The sequence below is a fragment of the Vidua macroura genome, chromosome 11, assembly GCF_024509145.1.
Source record: "Vidua macroura isolate BioBank_ID:100142 chromosome 11, ASM2450914v1, whole genome shotgun sequence".
In the NCBI taxonomy this organism is placed as follows: Eukaryota; Metazoa; Chordata; class Aves; order Passeriformes; family Viduidae; genus Vidua; species Vidua macroura.
In genome coordinates, this window is record NC_071581.1 from 18,235,529 (window position 1) to 18,261,337 (window position 25,809).

General features: G+C 39.5%; 2 protein-coding genes across 3 annotated transcripts; both read left to right on the top strand.

The window, feature by feature from the left end:
• Window positions 1–24: 24 nt before the first annotated feature.
• Window positions 25–8,575, top strand: CENPN (centromere protein N). The gene is made up of 11 exons (XM_053986987.1): window positions 25–173; window positions 765–954; window positions 2,057–2,102; window positions 2,658–2,714; window positions 3,111–3,187; window positions 4,220–4,396; window positions 5,094–5,195; window positions 5,756–5,813; window positions 6,225–6,337; window positions 6,940–7,063; window positions 7,384–8,575. The coding sequence occupies exons 2-11, from the start codon at window positions 784–786 to the stop codon at window positions 7,497–7,499; spliced, it is 1,041 nt and encodes a 346-aa protein (XP_053842962.1). The 5' UTR covers window positions 25–173; window positions 765–783; the 3' UTR covers window positions 7,500–8,575.
• Window positions 8,576–10,145: 1,570 nt separating this feature from the next.
• Window positions 10,146–25,279, top strand: ATMIN (ATM interactor). 2 transcript variants are annotated; one of them, XR_008438767.1, is made up of 5 exons: window positions 10,146–10,363; window positions 15,740–15,865; window positions 16,833–17,032; window positions 17,982–20,258; window positions 22,833–25,279. XR_008438767.1 is itself a non-coding variant. In XM_053986986.1 (4 exons), the coding sequence occupies exons 1-4, from the start codon at window positions 10,151–10,153 to the stop codon at window positions 19,810–19,812; spliced, it is 2,370 nt and encodes a 789-aa protein (XP_053842961.1). In that variant the 5' UTR covers window positions 10,146–10,150; the 3' UTR covers window positions 19,813–25,279. The 2 variants fall into 2 exon arrangements, 1 of the variants encoding a protein (XP_053842961.1); XM_053986986.1 differs by having other exon boundaries at window positions 17,982–25,279.
• Window positions 25,280–25,809: the final 530 nt, after the last annotated feature.

Below are 25,809 nucleotides of genomic sequence, written 5' to 3' on the forward strand. Positions count from 1 at the left end.
TCGGTCGGTCCGGGTCCGGTCGGTCCGTCCGTCGGTCGGTCGGTCGGTCGGTCGCGGGGCTCTGCGCGCTCGTGCCCGCTGTCCGAGGGCCCCGGACACTCATCGGACCGGACAGACAGCAACAGCCCTGGGCGGCACCCAGCGCCCCATCCCTCTGCTCGCACCAGGCCTCGGTCAGTAAGGGAGACTTCTAAGGGCGCGACGAGACTTGGTCTGTTCAGCTTGAAGAACAGGAGACTGAGGGGGGAACTCATCGCAGTGTACAACTTTCTCCTGAGGGGAAGTGGAGGGGCCGGCAGTGATCTCTGACGACCAGTAACAGGATCCCAGGGAATGACATGAAGCTGCCTCAGAGGAGGTTTAGACTAGATACCAGGACAAGGTTTTTCATCCAGTGGGGAGTTGGCCACTGGAACAGACTCCCCAGGGCAGTGGTCACAGCACCAAGCCTGACAGAGCTCAAGAAGTGTTTGGACAACACGTTCGGGCACCTGGTGGCATTCCTGGGGTGTTCCTGCACAGGGCTGGGAGTTGGACTCTGATCCTTTTGGAGCCTTTCCAACTCAGGATATTCTATGATTCAGTGTCTGTGTAAGTTACTGCATGTATTTTAAGTTGCCACTGTCTAAGTCTGTAGTAGTGCTGCACTTAGGGCTGACATCAATGTCAGCCAGTTGTGCCGAGGTGCAGCTCTGTACACCTTTGAAGGGAGCAAGTCCCCTGAGACTGGCTGTGGCTTGGTCTTACTTTCTTTAACCTTTCAGCTTTCCAGGTGTTTCCATCATGGATGAAACTGTGGCTGAATACATCCGAAGAACTGTGCTAAAAATCCCAAGGGATGAAATCAAGATGATGCTGCAGAAATGGGGCTTTCTCTCTGAGGCACAGCTGCAGACTCTAAATTTCCACCAGATAAAGGACAACATTTCTCAAGAAGTTGTTCAGCTCTGTGAGGTAAATCCTCTCCTTCAGAAAATGTCAGTGACATGTAGGGTGCCTGAGAAGCATCATGAAAAAAATCTGAAACATTAATCTTTGGCCACAACACAGCCTCAAATGGCACTTTGTAGTCTGGAAAATGTAAAGCTGGGCTGGTAACACCATTGATTTTGTCTGATCTCTAGGAGTGTAGAACAGCCCTATAGTAAGTCTGCAAATACATGTTTTGAGCTCTAAGTTACATATGGTAGATAAAATTTCAGTATGTTAAACCTATAAAAAATGGGTGTATTTCTAAATTGTAAAATAAAGGCATTGATTGAGATGTATACTCACTACAAAGTCCTGATTTAAAGCTGTTTATATGGGTAATGATAGCACTAGTTTTTATCTTTTAGACTTCTTTTTTTTTTAACTTTCCTTGGCCAGAATTACTTACATTCAGCATGCTGTAAGCAAAAAAAATATGATCTAACTCTGATTTTAGTGTACCAGGAGTTTTTATATGTACCAGAAGTCTCTAATCATAACCCAGACAGCTGCAGTTTTTACTGATACATCTTGAATTCTATAGCTTTTGGTATGATTTTCTTTGAGTTTCATACTCAAAAATTGCTTATCTGGAGTGTAGATCAAACTACAGGAAAGAAACTCTTAAGTTATTATCATAAGATGGCAAATGTCATGTTTTAAAAAAGCTTTTTTTTCTGAAATACTTCCAATTGTGTTATGCAGTTTCTTTAAAATCTTTTCATGCTGTAGAGCATAAATAAGCAATAACCAGTATGTTAAAACTCCTGATAGTGAAATACCAGTTGCTGTTGCATTGTCACAAATACCCATTAACTTTCTCTCTAATTGCTTGTACATCACACTGTAAGGATTATGTTCCTCTTGCTGCCTCTGCAGAGGAACATTTAAACCTTGCTGAAATAGTTTTCATTATTGATTTCTCAAAACTTGGGACCAGGTGTGGTGCCTTTGAAGAGAATATACATGCTGTGGGCTTCAGTGAAACGTCCTTTAAACTACCAATACTGAGATGATTTTTCACTTGATAAACAGTGTAATTTGCCTTCTGGACCTGTAGTTCACCATGCACTCTTGTTCCTTCCAGGAAAATTCTGCAAACATAAAGCAAGCAGCAGCTCTAGACATAATTTGTAAGTAAAAAGTGAATTAAAATGGCATTTATTCTTTCTGAGTAAGTTGATAATGCCCTTAATTACATAGTGATGACCCTTGTGGGATGCAGATGCATTTGAGGTAAGCACATGACATTTTAGATTAATCTTATTAGATGTGGCCTCTTTTACAAAAACCTTGAGACAATCAAAAGTATGTAACTCCTAACTCTAATATCAACTCACAACTTGTTTAGACAATAGTTTAAATCTCAAAGTTTTTTCTAACAGTCTACATGTCTTACATTGAGCAGTTCAGGTAAAACTCTTCCTTAAACATTGAACCTCAGGGATGCCCTTTATTAGCTACTCACCAAACTAGAAAAGAACTTTACATCTCTTTTAATAAAAAAACCTATTTTGCTTTTATGATTGCTATGAGTGGTAGTTTAAGAATGTTAATACATTATATTGTATGATCAGTAGTCATATTTTTTAAAGTAACCTGTCTATAAAAGTATTGTAAAATTCTTTGTTCCTTTAATTCCTGTTTGATATTACATTATATTATTAAGCAATTCCTATTTTTCCTAGACAACCACATCTACCAAAACAAAAGAATGTGGAGTGTTTACCAGATGAAAAAGTCAGGTAAAATATCTTTCCTTGCTGTAATCCCACAGTTCTCAGCAACTTAGTGCTGCCTCATATGCTACAGTTTAACCACATTTTAATGTAGTCTCATCTGGATTTTTTCTGTAGAGATATTTTTAACATTTTACTGCAGCCTAGTATGGATTTTACAATGGAGATTATCTTTAATATTCCATTAACTTCTCAAGCAATTATTATACATTAGTAATTACTAATTAAATATTAATCTTTTCTCTGTATAGCAAAAATATGAGTCAGAATCAAAATACAGCTTTTTGTATAAGGTTATGCAACTTTATTTTTTTCTGCTTAATTTTGTTTCAGCAAAACTAAAAACATTTCTGGATTACTTATTATAAACACAAATCTTAATTTTTTTGTATCATGTAACAGGAGAAGAATTGGAATATTTTGACATAACAGATTTCAAAAAAAAGTTTAAAGGAAGACTTCGGTCAACCTTGAAAAATGTAAGAATTCATTCTAAATTTGCTTCATGGTTCTGGTGTCAATATGTTATTTTCATAACTGTTCCTCACAGTTTGAGTCAAGAATTAAATGGAATTATTCATTTGGGAATGATAGGAACTGCATGTGAAATAGGAAAAACGTATTGCATATCTGGTTTAGCAACTTCACAATTATGCTGGAAGGAAATAAAATGTAAGTTTATCTTAAAATGTGACTGGCTTCAAGAATCAGCATGTTGGTGCTTTTTTATCAAATCTTTGCCCAGTTTGCAGGAGCCTTTAGTTGCTTTAGCTCACCAGCTTCATTTGGGCAAGGGAATAGAAAATGCCTCTGGCTGATCACCTGTGTCACTCCATGACACCCAGTGGGGAGTGGGCAACAGATCCAAACACACTCACAGCCAGTCAGCTGCAGTTCACATCACTCTCTTACAATAAAGCTTTGCGGTATTTGGGGGGTTTTGTTTGGTTTTTTTGTTTGTTTGTTTAAGTTTTTACTTGAGTCAAGGTAAAAAGAAGTAAACAAGGAGCAAATCAACAAGACTAGAAAAGGGAATGTTTAGACTTTTGATTGTGTATTCTTGAGCAGTGATAAATATTATAATCAGGTCTAAAATCACAAGTTGATCAAAAGTTTAGTTTCTCCAAAAATTGACATATTGAAATTATTGCCACTAGCCCTCCTTCTAAACAGACATCTTTGTGTTATTTTCCCAAAAGAGAGATCAGTGCTTTTGTAATAAGCTATTTTATATTTTCAACCTTCAGAAAAAAAGTGTATATTGACAGGAATAAAAGTAATATTAGAGTTTGAAGTGTAATTCTTCTTTTTATCCCAGTTTGTGAGGTTATTGTTTTTCTGTGGAAATTTTATTTAAATACAGTCCTTACACCACTTAATGGGTTTTTTCCTTATTGAAGCAGTGGTACTAAATTATGTTTGAGTATTGTGAGCAGAGATGTTAAGAGAGAAGAAAATGTTTATGGATACTTAAATGTGTTGGTAAATCAAAACTTGTCTTTTCCTATCAGGTCACCATCACCTTTAAGGAATATGAGGATAATGCAATCTGGATTAGAGTTGCCTGGGGAACACCATATAAAAAACCAAACCAGTACAAACCCAGCTATGTTGTGTACCATTCACAGACTCCCTATGTCTTCATTTCTGCCTCAGTGCTGAAGAGCAACTTGCCTCTGCTGTGTCAGGTACAGATTAAAACTGCTCAGACCCTGATTTCCCCACAGTCATGTAGAGCTATAATTGGGTTAGCTTTTAAGAGAATTGGTAAAGACACTTCACTTAACATAATTTGCTAAACTCTGTATTTTTTTTTCTCCTTAGCTCATGATAAAAATGGGGCAAAACCCAAATCTTTGGATTGGTGCATTGTGAATAAATTCAGTTTATTGGGATTTTTACTGCTCCTGAATTTAATTTTTTAACCAAGTCCTGGGCAGTATTCCTTTAAATTGTCTCACAGAAGTGGAAGAATATTAGATCAACACTGTTAACTTCAAGAGCTAAGCATATGAGCTCATCAGGGAATGCTGTTCATTTCTGTTAACTTGTGATGATAAGCTTTGGTAGTATTTTTTCCTCTATTTAGAAATTTCCTCACATTTCTGTAGTAGCAATTCAAATATTTTATGATTCTGTTTGTTTATTTTTCAGCTGATAAGACTATGGGACTTAGCTTGTTAATACTGTAAATGCTTTTAAATATTAACGTGAGCTGTATAACAATCTCTGCAACATTTTTTCAGATATGAAAATCCTAGTTAAAGAGCGGTTGCTTACCTTGGAACAAAAACATCACAATGTCTAGAGATGCTGTTTTTTACATACTACAAGCACAGTGATGATTAAGACTGATGTTAAAGCAATTTCAATTTTTATTTGAAGGCCCTGATTGTTGCTTCCAATTACCATGACATCCGTGAAATGGAGCTTCGAAGTCATTCTTTAGACTCCCTTAAAGATATTGTGTTTAAAAGATATAGCCAGGTGAGCCACTTCACAAGTAAACCCTAAGATAAGTCTTGCTTTTTGTTTCAGGCCTAGTTCTCACCCCTTAGCATGGGGGAAAATTCACCTTTTCCAAGAGACCATCAAGTTAAAATAATATTGAACTACTGAGGTCGACAGCCTTTCATGAAGGTAACATTGCAATGGGGATGAAATTATTTGGTATCCCATATACTCTATTATTGTAATTCCTGATGGCTAAACTCAGACTAAAAATTATATGAACAATTCAGCCCTAAGCTTTGTTAGCATCCTTTCATTAGGCTTCCTAGAACCATGAGTTGAAGGCTGTTGGAATGGGTGCTTAGTCTGCTCATCCATGCAAAACTTGTAAATAGGAAAATGTTCACAAATATCCTAAAACAGGCATTTTTTTTTTCAAAATTAGGTTGGCTTCCAGACTTCTAGTAATGGTTAAAATTTGGAAGATCATTCTTTCAGAATGAGAAATAAAAGGAAATATATTAAAGTTTTTTTCAGCTAGAGGTTCTAAAAGTAGAACTGAATAAAATAATTTCTTCCTCTCTCTCTCCATTTAGAACTTCCAAACTTACACTCCAAAACTTCTGCAAGGAGAGAATGTAGAACCAGAAAATGGTATGTATATTTGAAATGTAAAGGCAGTTTAAATGTCATTCCTAGTGGCTTGTGAAATGAGATTGATAAAAGGAAATGTACATATGCTCCATTCCCATTGTGTTATCCATCCCTGGTGCCTTAATACTGGCTGGTGCTGGGAGAGGTCAGTATTTCCCATGAGTGGTACTGGACATAGAAACCAAATCCACTCAATGCCCAGCATCTCCCATTAGCTTGTGTATTTCTCTTGGTATGAACTGAAAATATAAATGGTAGAGACAACTACCTTATCCAAAAAAAGAGTGCAATGAATTCATTAAAACTATTGTTTACAAATTTTCATTGGAATAATCTGATCAGAAAAACAGGATTGCAGCAGCTGACATTGTTGTCTTTCTGTTTTCTTTTTCCTGTTCTTTTCCCCTGCAGCAGATATAAGGATAGTTCAAGAAAACAGAAGTGAGAAAGAAAGAATCCACAAATTGAATCAGGAAGCTTTTGGTAGTGGTCCCCAACCAAAACTCGAATTTGCACAATACAGGGTAGGAAAAGCAACCAATTTGATTTGGGGTTGTCTAATTTTAATGTAGTGGTAGTTAGATTAAATTTCAAATGTAAGAAATATTATGGGGTTTTTTAAACTTTAGTGAGGACATTTTAAAATAAATGAGTTAAAAGTTTCTGTAAGAAACAGATTGAAATTTGGTCAGAGTTTTAGATCTTGTTTCAGTCTTTCAGCCTTGTGAACTCAGCATTTCAACCTGTTTTTGTAATAAAGGTAGACTTAGACTAGCAGTGTGTTGGAGCATGAGAAATAGGGGTTTTTTTAAGTACAAAGCTTATGCTATGTATGACACCATAATTGACTTCTCAATGATGCACAAGTTTTATTGCATGAAAAGATAAATTGAAAAGTCTAAGAAATACTTACTGTTTTACAGTATTGCTGAACAAGCTGCCTCTTGCTTTCAGCAGAAAACTCTGCCACATGGTGGCACCCTCAGATTTTACTACAACATTCTTCCAGCTGGAATCATGTTATCATTACAAATTGGAAACAGTCTTATTAAATGTTTAAATGTAATAACATATAAATAAAATATATTCATTGCTTATACTCACTGGTTAAATTTTGTGTTAACAGCTTGAGACGATGTTTAAAAGTGATCCTAAAATGGATGTTTTGGATAAAAAAGAACCATTCAGATGTTTGGTCAAGTTTTCTAGTCCACATCTTTTAGAATCACTGAAATCCTTGGCACCAGCAGGTAAGTGTTCCAACTCTGTAAAATGGATGGAAATTCCAGAGTTTTAAATATTTTTGTCATCTTACATTCTGCTTGTATCTTGCATAAGGGAGCAACTTCACTGTTGGTTTAGAAAAAGAAATATAGTAGAATAAAAATGTTACCACTTTAAAAACTTATGTCTAAATATATAACAGTTTATTCTTAGAATTACTGGTTTGTACAAGGATACTCAAGCTGTGGTTTTAGTGGTTTCATTTTGTGTTTCAGTTTTATTAACAGTTATTAAAGGTAGTAGTGGTCAAGTACAGCTGCAATTATCTGTCTCTCTCTCCCCCCAGGTATGGCTGATGCACCACTTTCACCACTCCTTACATGCATACCACATAAAGCTAGGAATTATTTTAAAATTAGAGAGAAAAAAGATTTACATCCAGAAAATCTTGTAAGCTCTTAATTTAAAACTGATTCGTAGAGAAATACACAACTCATTTATTTTTTAAATATCTTATGATGATTTAGATTAATACCAGTAATAAGTTATTCTTTCTTAATACCTTCAACTTTTTTCCAAATTAGGGCTCTGCTTGAATTATTTTTTCTACCGTTGTCTTTAACAGAAGTTAGCCTTAACTAATAAAAAAAGCTAGTTGCAAAGCTAAAACAGAGATGATAGTTATTTTAAATTTAAATGTGATGACTGCTGCTAACTGTATTTTAGTAGTATTTGTGAAGTTAATAAAGACAGAATAATAGCTGTAGCTATTCAGTTTGCTATCATAGCTGTAGATTGGCTGCAGTATTCCAGGTGTCTTCATATTTTAGAACACCTGTCCTGTTTGGAACATGGGAACAGTCCCTTTCAAATGGGTGGGGCTCCCTCGCTGCAGGTCAGGCATATTTTTATCTAAGTAGATAAATTGTATTCTAAGACTATTTCAGGGCATGGGGGAGAATGGACTTTGGAATACAGATGTCAGTACAAAGCTTCCATTTAGTTTTAGGAGGTATTAATTAATTCAGCTTCTAAAGTCTTTCTCACCAAGGGCAACAGCCAGTAAGAGATACTTGAAAATCTGCCTGTTGGTATTAGTGTCTTATAAAATTTTGTCATGGAAGAGGCAATATTTTCTTTTGAGAAAGTTACATGTTTTAGAATATCTCAATATTTGATGCTTCTGAAATCCTTGCCCGTTGCCACTGGATTTTTGCTTGGGAACAAAGATTATGGAATCAAGATGGCAACAGTCACTAATGCAAACAGCTTTGTAATGAAATTCTTTAGAGCTGGTAAACATTGGAAATTGTATAGATATTTCCTGCTTTGTTTTTTGAGATAGATTTTATCTGAAGAGTCATTTAAAATGTATAAGTGTTTACTTTTAATTTTGTTATCCGGATTGTTTTATGTGTACTTGGTGTATGTAGAATTCCAATATACTTTCAATATCTCAGTGTGCAGAAGCAGCCATATTTCCAGAGGTTGTGTGGGCATGTTTTTGTCTTTAGACTGTAAATAAATGTGTAAATTAAGTCTTCTCATAAAAGTTTGTTTGGCCTGACTTGAAAACATTACTTACCATATACAGATTTTTGGTATGGTTTTCAGCATCTCTATAATTAACACATGAAAATAGGTTTAGGACCTGCTAGTGGTATGGATTTTAGGAATTCCACCTGTGTGATTTAAATGTTGATTTGACAAAGTACTTAACATAACGCTAGGATTGTGGAAAAATTCCAGGTTTGGTGTGATAGACATTAAGACCTGGCTCTTCACATATTTCACCATACTTCCAGGATTCAGATCCATTAAGATTCCAGCATTTATTTCACTGTGTGCAACTTGTTCTTCATAATGTGCTCTCCCAAATAACCTAAATGCCTGAGAGGGCAGTGATTTACCATAAAGGTAAAGTTCCCAAGTGCTCTAGAACACCGTGAGTACCTGGCCTACTGCCTCTTGTTTCTGGGAAACGCTGCCTCCATCCCCTTTTCAACATCCTCTTTTTAGTATCTCTGATTTTCAGAGATGTTTTTATCTCTAACTTCCTGTAAGCAGGGATATTCCAGGAATGATGCAGCATTTCCAGGCAAGGAGGTGTGTATTTATTAATTTGTCAGGAAACATCTGCAGCTCTGGAGTTCCTTCTTGCTGTGCAGGTGTCCCCATGGAGGAGGTAAGGAGAAGGAGGAATGTAGAGACCAATCTTGTCTTCCCCATTCCAGTTGGTCTCTTCCAGCAATTTGGAAGTTTGGGGTTGGACTAGATGGTGTTTAAAGGTCCCTTTCAACCCAAACTATTCTGTGCTAACCCCAAGCAGCAGAATGCCTGCAGCTGAGGGCACAGGGGCTGCAGGAGGAACACATCCTGGGGCTACACCTATGGCATTGCTCTTACCCAAAAACTGGTGTTCATCTTTTCCCTTAACTTGAACAGCTAGAGGGGAAAAACTTATGTGTGTTGTGTTGGTGATTCCAATATCAAGAAATCATAGGATATTCTGAGTTGGAAAAGGACCCACAAGTCTTGTCAAGTCCAGCTCCTGGCCCTGCACAGGATACCCCAACAACCCCACCCTGTGACTTAAGAGTATTTTCCAGATGCTCCTGGAGCTCTGTCAGGCTGCTGCCGTGCCCACTTCCCCGGGGGCGTTTGTTCTGATGTCCGACTACACTCTGGATGAAGAGCCTTTTCCTGATACCCACCCCCCCGCCAGAGCTTAGGCCATTCCCTCGTGTCCTGTCACTGATCAGTAGAGAAATCGATGCCTGCCTCTCCGCTTCCCGGTGCAACACAATAACCGCAGCCCCTGGGCCGTGCAGCGGAGCCGCCTGAGCGGTGTGCGCCGGAACGGGTGCCGTGCCCAGGCTGCCCCTCGCCGTTTCCCCCGCCAGTCCCGGTGCTCCCGGTGCGCCGTGTGCGCGCGTTGTGCCGCGGGAGCGCGCCCGGGCCCGCGCCCGGCCGCACCGCTCGCAGCCGCCGCCGCGGGGCGCTGGCGGGCGGGGGCGGGGCCGCGCCACGTGCCTCATGAATATTCAGCAGCACCGCCGCCGATTGGCCGCCGCCCCCGGAAGCGGAGCGGGGCCCGAGCAGCTGACAGCAACATGGCGGCGGCGGCCGGGCGGCGTGGCGGGGGTTTGGGGCGGCCCCCCGCGCCCGTGAGGGACGTGCCGCCCGCCGGGGAGCTGGTGCGGCCCTCGGTGACAGAGCTGTCCCAAGTGCGGACCAACATCCTGTGCACCGTGCCCGGCTGCGGGAAGGTGCTGCCCAACAGCCCGGCCCTCAACATGCACCTCAGCAAGGCGCACCCGCTCCAGGTACCGCCGTGAGGCCGGGCCGGCCCCGCCGCCCCCTCCCGCTCGGCCCCTCACCGTGGCTGCGTGGCTCTGCCGTGGCGCAGCGCCGTGTTCCGCCCCGGGGCCTGCGGCCGGCTCGGGTCCGGGTCCGGGGGGCGGCTGCGGTGTTGGCTGTGCCGGGGTTTGGTTCGTAGTGAGACTGAGGGGCGGTGTGATTCCCCACCCTGAGAAGAACTGGGATTCTTCCGAGAGATTCTGAGACAGCTGGGATTGTTCAGCCTGGAAAGGAGGGTGTTTTGGGGTGACCTAATTGAGGCCTTCTGGTACCTGAAGGGAACTCACAGGAAGGATGGGGATGAGAGTCTGGAGTGACGGGACAGGGGTGAAATGGTTCAAATGGAAAGAGTTTAGGTTAGATATTAGGAGGAAGTTCTTCAGTGTGAGGATGGGAAGGCCCTGGCACAGGTTGCCCCATCCCTGAAAGTGTCCAAGGCCAGGTTGGATGGAGCTTGGAGCAATCTGGGATTGTGGAAGGTTTCCCTACCCACGGTGCGGGGATGGAACGAGGTGATCCCCTTCAAGGATCCCCTTTAAGGTCCCCTTCCAACCCAAATCCTTCTGCGATTCCAGATGGGAATATGAAGTGTTTCTCGTTGGCTCGTGTTTAAATTTCCCCTCGTGAAAGGCCCCTGCAGGTCTCTGTATAAATACACAGGTGTGTATGTGAATGGGCTGACCAGTTGTGTTGAGGTTTCCTCTAAAATTACTTACAGAAAATAACCATTTTTGCACATTTTTGTAAACATAGCACAAGCAGTTAGAAGTTCTTTGGGACTCAGCTTCTGTTGTTTTACTTGCTTATCACCAATCTTTCTGCAGTAAGATTTTAAAGCCCCACTTGTGAGGTGCTGTGCAAACATGCAGCATTTCCTAACCTCATCAGCTGGCAAACCATCTCCATCCCAACGCCGAGGGCTGCTGGGGTTTTGTTTGTTATTTAAAAAATGTCTGAGCTAAAAAAAAACAGCAAAAACAGATGGATGCCATTTTGGAAACAAGCCCTCATTTCCATAATACTCCTGAGCTAAGCATGTGCTGGGGGGGAGGAGAACCACAGTTCAGCAGGCACACATTGAGAGTGGGCCTTTTGGAAAGATATCCTTACTTTTCCCAAAATTATAATGCCAAGTGTGCAAGGGCAAATTGTATTCCTGGAAAACTTCAAGTGCAGCATTCACAGCTGAAAGTGCAGCCTCAGTGGGTGAACAATAAACATCCCTGTTCTGTGAAATGGCTACAGAGTCAAGTGTGGGTCACACGTGCTCGTTGGTGAGGAACAGAAGGAAATAGTGTCAAGTGTACTTGCTGTCTTGTGTCTCTGGGATGTTTTAATTTCATTTCCTATACGTGCTAACAGCTTTACTGTGTGTTATGTGTTAGATCTCACATGTCCGTGTGGGGGGAGGTACAGCAGAAGTTCCAAGTGTTCTTTCAGGTCAGCAGAGTCATTTTGGTTGTGAGCTGATGCTCTGAGCGTGCAGTGCAGCTGGTGGATTACATAACTCAGGGTATGATGGGTGAGGAGATGCTGCTTTCTCACCCAGCTTGCTGTTAGCCACCAGTGCCCTGTAGAATTAGAGCATACTCCATACACCTAATTCCTGAATCTGGTGATAGCTTGGAGTAAATGTTGAAATGTGGATGGATGCGGACTTTCAGAAACTTCTTGACTTGTTTCAAGGGCATTGTAATTGAGACTAAAATATTGCTGAGGCTTAAGGGAGACTAAATATTTTAATATTGACATTCCCTCTTAAGAGGTAGTTGATTTTCCAGATAAAAATAATTTAGTAGATTGCATTTATTAGTGAAATATTAAATTAGTGAAGAGGCAACTTGGCAAATGAGATGGTAAGAAGCTATTGGGGAAGGAGAGAACACAGTACTCCTGAGGAGAAGGGAGGATGACTTGGTTAATTTTCTTTAATAAAAGTAGCACCAGTAGGATGTTTTTATACCAAAACCCATAAGGGATCGCGGTGGCAAACAAAAGACATTTGCATAGAGATTACCCTGTAAAAACAGAGTCAAGTGCAACAGTACCAGGTTTTAGTCTTGTGAAGTGATAACAAACTGTTTGATCAGCTCTGATTTGTAAACAGAAATAACCTGAAGTGGGAAACACTTGCAAAATAATTTGGTCCTACATGAATGAGCATTTAGGGTAAAGCTGCTTTGAGAAGGGCAATCCTAAAATGTGGCAGAGAGATATTCTGTGTCAGTACTGTAAGGTAAGAATCTGATTCAAATAAGTTAAAATGAACCCAGAAGATGTGTAGAAAATAACTGCTAAGGGTCATGAATGGCAAGTGTTTCTGACAAAGGGAAATTAGAAAAATTTGGCTTGTTTTGCCTAACAAAGAAGATATGAAGTGTTGATACATAATTTTTTTTTTTAGGTCCTTGACAGAGGATAAGCCAATTAAAAAATGAGAGCAGTGGATATAAACTTGAATTTTTTATTTTAATTCTTTGGTCTTTTGGCTATATTATTTTATGGGAAGATGGGAAACTATGTGTGTGTAGTTTAAAATGAAGCTAGAAAAATTCATGTAAAGGAGAGGATTCTGTGGATAGCTGGGAGGCTGTAGTCAGTGTGAACTGGAAAGGGTAGCACAACCTTGGGGTAGGTTACTCAAATAGTGCACTATCACAATGGTTGTTATCATAAGAATAAATGCACTTCTCTCCGTGTCCTATTTAGTGAAGAAATGGCTGAGCTTCTGTTGCAAAAACCCCCATGTTTTAAATAGTTGACTACAGTCTACTGCAACATCATTTAAAATTAATCCTTTGGAGTAAGCCTTTCTGGGGCAGGAAAGCAAGACGTCACTAAGTTCACCTTGACTAAGTCTGTAGCAAGGACTATTAATTCCTGCTTTCCCAGTTGTTGTCACAAGCCATGTCAGTATTCCTTACAGTGCAAGTGTCTGCACTGGGAGAAGTACATTGGACCAATATCTACCAATAATTTTTGTGTCTGGATGTTGTAGAAACATGGGACATAAAATCAGATAGGTAAGGAAGGAAGCTGTGAGAATGTCTTAAATAGGACTGGCCAGGTGGGCTTTGAGAAGATGCAAGACTAACCATTTAGAGCCACGAGGACTTGGCATAGGTCAAAGCAAGATTACTGTCCGTGTACAATATCTTATATGTGTAGAGTATCTCTCAACTTGTCATAACTAATGTGTGGTGCTCTCTGCTACTGAAGGCTATGTTCCAGCTGTTAAAAAGGCATCTTACTGCCTTAAAGCTTTTAAACACTTGGTGTTATTCTATACCTTAGTATTTCAGTCATTTTAAATAACCTGACTGAGGTTAACCTGTTAAGTGGCTGAACATGTTTCCCATATTGCCCTGTCAGTTGTTGGGTTGTGATGTTAAATATAACACACTTCATAACTTTTTATTTAGGAATAAATAACTCTTAATTGCCAGTTACTCAGCATATTGGTATCATCTGCAATGGGAGAGGCCAAGCATAGCTTTGACTTAAAGGCAGATCTTCTTTTCTCCAGAGGACTTTGACATGTGATGAAAGTGTTCTGTGTAGAGTCAGGGTTAAAAAGTGGAATTGGGGCTGGAACAACTAGATTTCTTTGTGTCATGTTCCTGTTTAGGGCAGTGGCTCTAGGAGATACAACAATAGTCACAGTGATGATTCAGCAGAGATAGAACAGGCCTGTTTATGAATGGGCTGTCCGCAGGGAAAACTGCTGTACGAGGTGCTTAGAAGGTAAAAATGTTACATGAAAACTCCTTTTTAGAGCCTTATTCCAGGTTTTCTTGATATGGCAGGTGACCATTTTGGTCAAGAGGCTCTAAACGTTGCTTGAGTCTGGTATGTCATTAATAAAAATGAATTTGTGCCAATGTCAGCAAGTAGCAGTGTTGAGTGTGTGGAAATATAACTGAAATGTTGCTTGAAGGGATTACATTTTACAGATTATTTTAGCTTAAGGGGTGATTTGAGGGAAAACAAAATAATTGAAATATCCCCCTCCCCAGCTTCCTGAGGTATAAATGAAAGGACTTCAAAAGCAAGGTGTGAGTGGCTGAGGACAGCATTGTTGGGTTGTGAGTAACTGCAGGTGGGTAAGAAGAGGGGGTGTGAGCAGTGAAGCCCTTTGGGCCCTGCCAGCTGAGGTAAATATTTTGTTTGCTTCACACTGGGAGGACTGTTGTGCTTTGTGCATTCTCTGTCTTTGGTGTAACCTGTGTAAACATGACCAGCTGGAGACCTGCCCAAAGAGGTAGTTAGGGAGTGACTGGTGCGAAATCAACCTTCCATTACTGACTGTGCTCACTGTCCTCATGCTAAGGAAAATCAGGTGCAGAGTTCAAACAAGGCATGGTCCCATTTCTTCCCTGAAAAATCATCTTGGTGATGCCATCATGGACTACAGTAACTGGCTCTAGGGACTATGTTTGGCCTTCAATTCAGTCTCAGGATGGAAGGAGACTCTCAGCTACTCTGAGCATCAGATTTTAAATAGTTTTAATTTTTTGCTTAGATACAGATGCCTGATGCTTCCACTGAGACCCTTTCAGTTAGGGCATGTCTGAGATACATGTCTTGTCTGCTTTCCATGCCAGTGTACTCAGAAGGAAGGGATTCTATGTGGCTGAACAATCTGGACAGTCTCACTAGTATGTCCTTCTTATATGTACATTTGAGGTCCTCTTTGAGCAAGTTGTGTTGCTTTCTTCTATGTACATGTGAGGGTCAGTAAGACAGCTCACATGGAAAGCCTGGATAGATTGGTCACTTAGTGTTTGGAGGGTCAGAATTAGCATACCAGTTGTTTCATAGACTTAAGTGAGATTTGGTTTATGATCTAAATTTAGTGGCAGAGCATACTTGGCATTTTTCATTTTTATTACAAGTAAACTCTAAACAGTGCTTACAGAATTCCAGCATCAAGGAAGTGTTGTGTTTCAGTGACTAATCTTAATGGAGCTTCACATACTGTGCTACTAACAAGTAAAGCCACTTTGAATAAGCAGTCCATAGTAGTATCTGTATGGAATTATTTTTTTTTGCTCAAATAACAGAAAATATGGGACAGGGAGTGTCATGGTAAAAGTAAATAGTACAGTACCACTACTCCATAGAGATTATTGTAACTGCACCTGGTAATTTTGGTGGGATATTTGCAAAGTGGTGTCCACACAAGGTAAAAACTCCGTTTGAACTTTCAAATCACATAGGAAAGTCCTTCCAACTCATTAAGATGTGTAAACTCAGCGAGCCATAGTTGATGTGTATTCTGATTATTGTCTTGAATATGCAAACCTGTAGAATTGTCAACTTCTCAACTGGTTCTTTTTCAGGATGGAAAACTTAATGCACCAATAAGGAAGGGTTTGAAAACTTCACAGAAATTCTACTGCTGTCCTATTGAAGGCTGCCCTAGAGGACCAAACAGACCATTTTCCCAATTTTCTCTTGTAAAACAGGTATTCCTGTTTCCTGAAGTATTTTCACACTGATTTAGTCCTGTCTCTACTCCAAAGAGAGTGTGCTTTTGCATACAGATATGAGCATAACCTCTCAGCACATAGGCAAGAAGTTAGAGAACTATATGCAGCAACTCCAAGTGCATATGTGATTCATGAGTTTGCATGTTTGCATGTTTATATTAGAGGACTTGAACCTTTTCATCAGACAGTTGCCAGTATGTTTTTTTAAACTAGATCAGAGCCCCTCTCCACAAATTAAATAAATGGAGAAAGATTAAAGAAGGGGGGGGGGGGGGGAAATCACAGTAGCAACTGATGAAGGTTTAAACTGTGGCTGCTGCTTTTAACTGCTTTTTCAAGTGGTCAAGAATTAAAAGCTTTTCTCTGCTTTAATATCAAAATGCATTTGTTTACTAGTTAACCTGTTTAAGAAAACATGTAAGACTTGTTTCTGCATTAGTGAGCAAAAAGAGCACTGTGCTGCAGTTGGTTACCCATGCTGAGCTGGGGACCCTGTAGGAGGTGAGTGGCTGGCACTTGGTGCCATAAATGAAAAGGAAAAATTCTGGTGTTTGCTCTAGTGTTGACCTGTATGACTTGAGATTATTTGCTCAGTTGTGGATTCTCAGGAGCATGCACATGTTGCAGCATAGACTTAATGTGCTCTTTTGGCAAGGTTGATCTATGGATTTATTGATGTCCACAGGATACTTTCAGTGGCATTAGAATGGTAGATATTTATCTGTGTTTTTAAGATGCATGTAGCATCAGCAGATTTGCAAACTTCATATTCTCTCTATTGATTTCTTTAAATTTGTTTGTAGTAATGCTTTAAAAAATAATTAATGCTACACTTCAGCGATACTTAGCAACTAAAAATTGCAGATATTTTCTCCCCTAACCGTGATTTTCTTTTTTTAATCTTCACTGAAAGCTAATGTTTACTTTCCCTTGTGTATTCTAGCACTTTATGAAAATGCATGCTGAAAAGAAGCACAAATGTGATAAATGTAGTAACTCCTATGGCACAGAATGGTATTTGAAACGGCATATAGAGGTCTGTGGCAAGACTTTCCAGTGTACTTGTGGGTGCCCTTATGCCAGCAGAACAGCATTACTGTCCCATATTTACAGAACTGGCCATGAAATTCCTGCAGAACACAGGTAAAAGTGAAGCAGTGAAGGAATGATACGTTCATTACCAAGCCCTGTGTGTCTCATGAGCTGCCTTTTTGTCTCCTTTCTGTTGATTAAATAGGGAATAGGATCATGTTGCTTTAGCTGCAAAGCAGTTAGCAGTTTCTTTGTTGCTTTTAGGAGTTTCTGTTTTGTTGAAGGCAGTGGTGATCATCTAATCAGTAAGATCTGGTTTCCCTACATAGAAAACAAAAAGTACTGATGACACTGCAGTGCTTGGTATAAATGGTGGTGGTTCTTGTTGCATCTACTTTTACAGTTCTGTGAGAGTAGACATGATCTGGAGATATTTATAGCTGGTAACTGAGGTGTGGAATGCAGTTCAGGTTATTTTCTCTTACAGTCTAGTCATTGTTGCAGTTGTTGGTGGAGGTATTTTTTACCACCTATGTTTAGATTTATAGTTTCAATATGTCCATATATTTCATAAAGGGCAATCTACTTTCTGAGGCCTAGCCTGTCTTTGAGGTTCAACTGCTGCAAAATTTAAGTTTTGTGTGAAAAATTGCTAATTTTTATCTTCCATTTCCATGAGAGACCATTACCCATACACATATTTTAAGAGCTCTGTCCCTTCAAAGCTCAGTCCGAGTCAGTGTCAAAATAACACATTAAAAGTCTTCAAATCAGTGTGCTTAATGTAAGAGGGGAAGACACCATCTAAACCTGCACATCCATTTGGAAATAGGTTTCCATAAGGGGTAGTATTTATTCTTTTTTAAAATGAGAGAGCAAGGAATGACATTTAGCAAAATTGAACTTCATGGAGTCTTTTTATGTTTTAATCTGGATTGTCTTCTCGTATCCAAACGCATCTGTGACTTCAGTTGGTATTTTCAATGCAGTGACTCAAAAGAATGGAAGGCAGATGTTCTGTGTTGGAAAGAAGTATAAATTATTGATCTCATGTTCACAGGGATCCTCCTAGTAAGAAAAGGAAAATGGAGTCCTCCGTACATAATCAGCAGTTGGCAGAGAAAGCAAACGAAGCATTCAGCAATACCCACAGTACTGCTCCTGGCACTCAGGAATTGGAGTCCTCCGAAGTGAAAGTAGCAGCCTCTCTTGAAGGCTCCTGCAGTTCTAACTTCACGAACCAAATGCAGCCAAAATGTGCACCAAAGATGCTTTTACCCAAGCCCAAGGTGGCTTTGGTTAAACTTCCAGTGATGCAGGTTGCTCACTTGCCTGTGTATGTATCTGCAACAGACTCTTCTGTCAAACCTGCTGTAGTGGCTGTTGATAATCAAGGTTCAGTTGTAAGTACTGTTCATTTATTGCCTCAGTCTATAGGAATCCTGATTCCAGCCCTGGAGGCAGAAACACTTGTTTTTAAAGACAGTATGCCTGTTTCAAAAGTGATGACTTCTGGTGATTGTGAGCCAGTAAGTACTGGTGTACAAGTTGAATTGGACAAGGTTACATCAAATAACACAGGGCAAGAACTGGGGAATGTTTGTCACAAGAACAAAATTTCTTCAATAAATATACAGACTGACTTATCTTACATCTCACAGAGCTTTGTACCAGCTGCAGCCTGGACTCCCAATTCTTCTGTGTCCTCTTGTTCTCAGACAGATCTGTCATTCAGTTCCCAGGTTTCATTACCCATCAGTGTACAGACACAGACACTGCTGCCTGCTTCCAAACTGACTTCATCCATAGCTGCTCAGACTGATGCTTTCAGTCAGGGCTGTTTTCCAACGTGTGGCATTTCCAGAGAGACTCAAACCAGCAGGACACAGGACTGTATTGATGGAAGAGTACAGATGGACCAGGCTGTAATGTGCAGCGACATTTTTGACAATGTTCCTTCATCATATAATGTTTCTACTCACATTGAACTTCCAGAAAACAATTTAATGCCTGCAAGTATAGATCAAACCTTGCTGCAAAGAAGTAGTTGCAAGAGCCTGAATGAGGATACGGTTAAGTCTGAATCCCTTATCAGCTTCAATACACAGACAAATATACTTCCATCTCAAAATACAACAGATAATCAAACCCAGACAATGGATCTGCTAAGTGATCTGGAAAACATCTTTTCAGGAAACATGTCTGGCCAGACACTGGATAATCGTGGCCTTTTGTCTGAGACAAGTTCTAATGCTGACACACATCTTCCATCTGGTCCATCACAGAGCACAGGGATAGACTTCGACATTGAAGAGTTCTTTTCTGCATCCAACATCCAAACTCAGACTGAAGAGAGTGAGCTTGGTACCCTGAACTCTGAGCCAGTTTTGGAGTCACTGGACATTGAAACTCAGACTGATTTCTTATTTTCAGATAGTGCCACTCAATCATATAACTGCCGAGGCAATTCTAACTTCTTAGGTTTGGAGATGTTTGATACACAGACACAGACAGACTTGAATTTCTTTTTGGACAGTACTACCCATCTGCCTTTAGGAAATATTCTGAAACAGTCTAGTTTCTCGATGAGCACTGACTCATCTGATACAGAAACCCAGACAGAAGTATATATGGCTACTAAAAATACACCTGCTCAGAATATTGAAAGCAAAGTCCAGCTCAGTAGTGCTGAGACACAGACTATGGATAGCTGCTTTGAGAATCTGGGGAGTTTATTCCTTACCAGCAATGAAACACAGACAGCAATGGATGACTTCCTTCTGGCTGACTTAGCCTGGAATACAATGGAGTCCCAGTTCAGTTCAGTAGAAACACAGACCTGTGAAGAGCTGTGCTCCTTGTTCCAGAGCTCTGACAAGCCCAGCCACTGAGTGCTACATAATATAACTGTTCCTTGTGGTTTGAATTTAACTTATTGGGGTGGGAGAGTTGGCTTTACCAAGTGATCCACTTTGCATTATTGAATGTACTTGTCACAAGCAGTTGACCTAAGAGACTTTTCATGCTGAAGGTACTCTACTGAATATGTAACTTTACATAAACTATGTGTGTATAAATAGAGGGGAAAGGGGGGGCTGTAACATGTTAATGTACATTTGAACCTTAAAAAATTATGTGGTGCCTATGTTTTTTCCTCAGACTTCTTTATGAAGCTGTTACTGCTTTCATCTAAGTGGAAGAACGTTTAAAGTTGTTCTCAGTATCTCTCTGACTCTCTGTTCCTGGCTTACATGCAGGGTTCCAATGTGCTGGACCAAAACCCTGACCTGTTCAATTGTGATGCTTCCCTGAACTTACGGGGGAGGATTCTATTAGTGTAAGCTACTTCTGTTTACTTTTTTTAGTAGCTTGTATTTTAAATCCGGCATGAACATAATCAGCCGCATTGTCTTCTTTTACTTTATGCCTTCACAGCTCTTTCTCCTGCATAAGCTGACATTTTCCAAATACCTGTCCAACACACTAGACACATAGAGATTCTTGAATTGTTGAAAATATTTATTATTAAAAAGGTGTGTAGAAAGCAGTATTTTTTTTTTCCCTGAGTGGCACTGATGCTCTTTGAAGGGTAGGAAAAGAACTTGGAATTTGTAATTGTAGGGAAAATTAGTATGTCATCCTTTTAGCTAGTGTAATAAATGGGACTAACATTTTTAGAGTGTTCAGAAGGGATTTGCTTAAATTATTTCTGTCTTGAAGATGCAAATGTTACAGTGTGTGTGCCTCAGAGACTGGAATCATTTGGTTTTGCTAAAATTCTCCTAGCTTTATTGAGATATGAGTTGAGAAATGTTAATGTTACAGTGGTTTACTACCTTAAGAGAAATCTTTAAAAATGGACAATTAAATTCCTTAAAACACTCACCTTGACTTCCTGTTTTGGACTTCCTGCTTCCAAAAAGAATTGGAAATCCATACAGCAGAGCTGGGAGACCAGCTCACAGAAGCCCTCCCAGAACAGCTCTATCTTGCTTTTGCACTTCGATCTGCAGCCCTCATTTCCTGCAGCTTTCACAGTTTCCCAGAGTATAGTCAAATTCACACAATCTGATTTTTCAGAGAAGAAGCATATGACCTCTTGGCACCTTTTTTTTTAATGTTTAGGTTGCTCCTCATGCCACTGTTTGTGATATTTTTCATTTACATTAAGCCAGTTGTGAATGTATGTGAATGTGGCCTTAAGTAATTTTTATCTCTTACTCTAATATCTGTGAAATGTAGGCCTCTGGTTTTGTACTGGACAGGTTTTAGTTTCTCTAACCTTAAAGGAAAACTCTGTGTGTCAAATTCCTGGGCCTGTAACGGACTTTACTCCTCCATTGTTAGAGGAGGTGTATTGGCTGTGTATTTACTGTACAGCCCAGCAGCAAATGTATGTCCAAGCCTTAGGTTTTGATGACTCCCTATGCTTTGTGCTGCATATTCTCAATTCAAGGATGTGGGAGTTAAGTTATTCATCCATTGCAGCCAGCTTGTTTTTGTTGCAGATGAGCAATACCTTTATTTTTCCCCCTTTTTTTTCCTTTATCTTTTCCTAATAGTCTTTATATTGCTGTGTTGAGTGTCTTTACTGAAATAATCTCTTCAGATTAATCCTGAAACTCACATTTTCCTTCTGAAACCCCATCTGTATTGCCTGTTTGATTTTTCAGCATTTCTAGGTATGATTTCAGACACTTCCAGTCTGGCTGAAGAAACTGCAGAACAGAATCTTGCAGTTCTTCAGGAGAAAGTAACTCTGCTGTGAGGAATGCCCCCAGGTTTCACAATATCTGTAGAGTTCTCATCTGAAGGGTGGGTTATATTTAAAAAAGGAAGGCCTCATTTGTAATTTTGTTTCTTGAGAAGATATGACTGAGTCATATTTACCTGCCTACTTTGAGAGATAAGATAACAAAATTAGGTTAATTTATTCTATTGCAATATCTTTGTAGTAATGTTGCAACTTCACATGTTAAAGTGTTTTTCCTTCTCCTTTCTTCCCCTGGCTGGAATACCAGAGAATGCTTCTTCCTACACTGATTTCTGTTTCCCATGTGCAAGTTGTCTGTAATGACATGTGAAAGAGAGGCAGTTACTATAAAGCTGGTTTGGAAAAAGGGTATTTTCCACAGCTGTAGAAGCTGTTCATTACCTCTGAATTTAGAAAGTTAGTCTTTACTCTTCAAGAGGAGAGACCAGCGAGGTTTAAAGTACTTTGAAACTAATTTACAAATTGGAGTGATAATTGCCATGTTATTGTGTAAGCCAAAGCTCTTAGCATTAGGGACTGTCAGGAAAAGACCCAAAAGTTTGTGTGGATGAAATCTTATAATGTAATCGTTACCCAGTTATTGTACTTTTTAATTAAAAGTCTTTCTGAGCTTTGTGTGTTTTATTAGAACATGCAAATCATAATCCTTTCACTCATTCTATTTGTTTAAAACAGTTTGTACTTTAATTAGGTGAACACAGTGCTACAACATGAAGTCATTTATTGAAAGTGCAGTATTAAGAAATCATTAAATGTCTGCCCTGTCTTAGGAAAGACAAAATTACCTTCTGAGCAAAATTAACTTCTTTCTTCACTAATTTGGTTCTCCATAAATTATTCATAACAGTGAAAAACAGGTTTGGATCATGTATTTCTGGCATATGTCACTCAGTTTGGACTTAAGTACTTTTATGAAAATGTGAAGACTGCAGCCAGACTTCATAGTTTGGTGAATCCCACAGAAAACTTCATGAAACCTGATCTGAAACACTATTGCTGAGTATGACAAATTCTTCACATTTAAACAAATTCTTAGAAAAGGGTGATTTTCTATTTTTGCCTTTGTTATAAAATAAACTTCAGACACAACTGTTTTTGGGTAGAACTAAAATGATACTTATCTCCCTTTTTCTGCAGTTTGTCTCTGATTTGATTTTCAAGGCACTGTATTGTAAGTATTGGTCAGCAGTGACTTACTGTCTTACTCTTTTTTGTATCCTCTATTGCCAGTAGAGCTGCTATACAGAAAGTAACATCAGATTCTCTGTAGCCTCTTAGCACAGTTTTTTATCTGGAAGTGACACTAATGTTATGTGTACTTATCCTTTGTGTTTCCTGCTTAATTCTGTTAAGCTGTGATTGCTGGATCTTGATCTGGATGCCTGTGTAACACTATTATAAAATTGAATTAGTACTTTTGTAGTTTCATTTGTGTTTTGCTTTAGTATATAAAGAGTTGAACAAAGAAAACAGCAGATTTGGGGCTTGCATTCTGTGAGAACATAAGCACAAATATGCTGAAAAATGAAAGGTTTGTCTTGTTGCCTTCCGTATTTGTTTGTCAGAATGCTAAAAGTTTGTCTGACAGTAGATGTTTCTTCTTCTTATGGCTGTTTTTGTATCTATTTCTGCTAATACACCTGTAAATACTTTCTGCTGTGGGCAGGGAGGGAGTCCTCCCCAAAACTTTTTGTGTTGGCCCAGAAAAATTGGTAGTTTTAAGTCAGAGTTTGCTAATGCTACATATTCTTAGTTATGTAAAGCTGCTTGTGTTTTGAAAATTCTCAGTTCCAAAGGATATGTAAGCATTTAAAAAATGTATATATACTTGCAGCTGTAAATAAAACAGCTGCAAAAGAAACCTTGTGAACCTCATTTAGTTTTGAAGAACTTGATTCAGTGTCTGTAACTTAATGTATGTAACTAACTCCTTAGAAATTTTTATTTCAAGGCACAATACACAGTTTTTTCTGTTGGAAACAAGAGGCTGAATTTCCCTGTTAGTCACATGGACCCCAGTTGTGTAGGGGCAACAGAACAAAGAACAATGGCTGCCTTCCATTATTCTAAATCCTTATGCTGCTAAGATGTGAATTGATTTTTTTTGTGAGGCTGGGTAGAAATGTAAGAGTTGGCAGGACTGGGGGCTTAGGGGGCTAGAGGGGGGTTAATAGCCTTTTAAATGTAGGGAAATTTAATAGAACTGATACTGAATCAACATAGAGTGCTCAGCTCGCAAAAGAACACGTTCCTGAAATGGCAACTCTGAGGTGAACCAAATGTGCTTGCCTTTATCATTAAGGTTGTACAGCTTCCTTTGCTTTAATATATTTCTGACATGTGTTGATTTTTTTAAACACTGTCTTAATGTACCATTTACTGTTCCAAATGCATTCACACCAAACTGTTGGTAACATTCTGGGCCTTGCAAGCTTTTTCATTCCTGTTTGGTTTAAGGTGCTGCTATGCTTGTGTCCTGGTAGGATGGGCCTCCAGTAACCATTGATAACAGGAACACTGTGAGGATACAGCTGTTTAATGGTAGCAAACCAGTGTATGGTGCCATCATGCATCTTCTGTTTCTTTTGTTGTTTTTTAAGAGTTGATGTGAATTTAAATATGTGCAAGAAGGACTTGCTTAGGACGTGACTGAATTCTCTTGTTTTAAGTGCCATTGCTATGCAATGAACAGAACTCAGCGCTCAGCCCCGCAGTCAGGGTGAGGGAATGTTTGTGTTTGTGTGTGTGACTCTTCACTGAAAACGTAACCAGACAGCCTGAAATGGTGGAAACGCCTCAAGGAACTGCTGAGTTAAATGACAGAAGTCCCTTTACTTGTGACCGCTTTTCATATGCTGGCTTTACAGTGCCTGCAACAACTAGCAATGGAATATAATAGATGACTTGTGGTGATGTCAGCTCTACATTTCACAACATCCAGTGCTTTACATGCTTCAGGCACCTGCATGCAGAGCTAGATTGACAGTACCTCTATCTACAGACATTTTCAAGTGCATCTGTGATAAAGCTAGGTATGAAAGATGGCCATATCTTTATAGCTTAAAGACTTCAACACCTGATTACCATCTCATTTAAGTTTGTAATTATTTGGAATGAATGAGTAATAAATCTCATGGGTGAGTCTTTCCCAAAGCGTGTGTAAGTTAATCTCAGCAAGGCTGAGAAATGTCCTTAAAATATTTTTCTTCTCATTACTGGTGGGATTTTTTTATTTGAATCTAGTTTTCAAAGGATGTTCATGTTTAATCCTTGATATTTAAGCCAGTAAACTTGCAGTGACCAGACAAAATCAAGCATTCATTTCTTAGACCTATTTTACAAGTGACAATCCCAAAGAAGGAATGTTGTCCTAGTAACTGTGAAACTTGTAATTACATTATTGCATGCAGAGAAAACTTTGTGCCAAAATACTGTTTCATATTTCCCTCTGTTGGAAACTGAAGTGTTACACAAAGCTACTAGTAAGTTATTCACAAGTATTGAAATTGTTTTGTTCACAAATGAAGCACTTATTCAGTTCTGTAAATTATACATATTTTGGAATAAAGTTAACTTCAATCATTTTTTGCCTTCTGTTTTAATGACCATGATCTCTGCCTGCAGAGACCTGGGTGGGGGATCCAGTGCCTATTGGCAAGTACCACCCATTGCTCCTGAACAGCTTGGTTTTAGTTTACAAAATCTCTACCAACTGGAAAGCTTTCAAAACGTATCTTACAATGTCATTTCTTGATCTCTGGGCAAAAGGGTTCTCTGTCTCAAACCTTTCATCAGCTCAAAATGTAATCTTTACCTTGTACATGCAGTGGAATGAGAACCTCTGCAGTTTCAGCTCTGTGGCAGATGCCTCATCTCTGTAACAGATTCTCAGGACAGGGCTCCTTTGCTTTCTTCCTCAACCTTACCATCCACCCCTCCTGTAGGGTGGTTTAAGATCTCTAGTGTCATACCACCCAGTAGAAATTCACCTGCAGTATGATGATTCTATTCTAATGCCTAATTATTTTGTAATGTATTTTATTTAACTGACAATATATTTTTGCTACTCTAAATATTGAAAAAACCCCAAACCCTAGAGAAGCTTGGTTTGAGT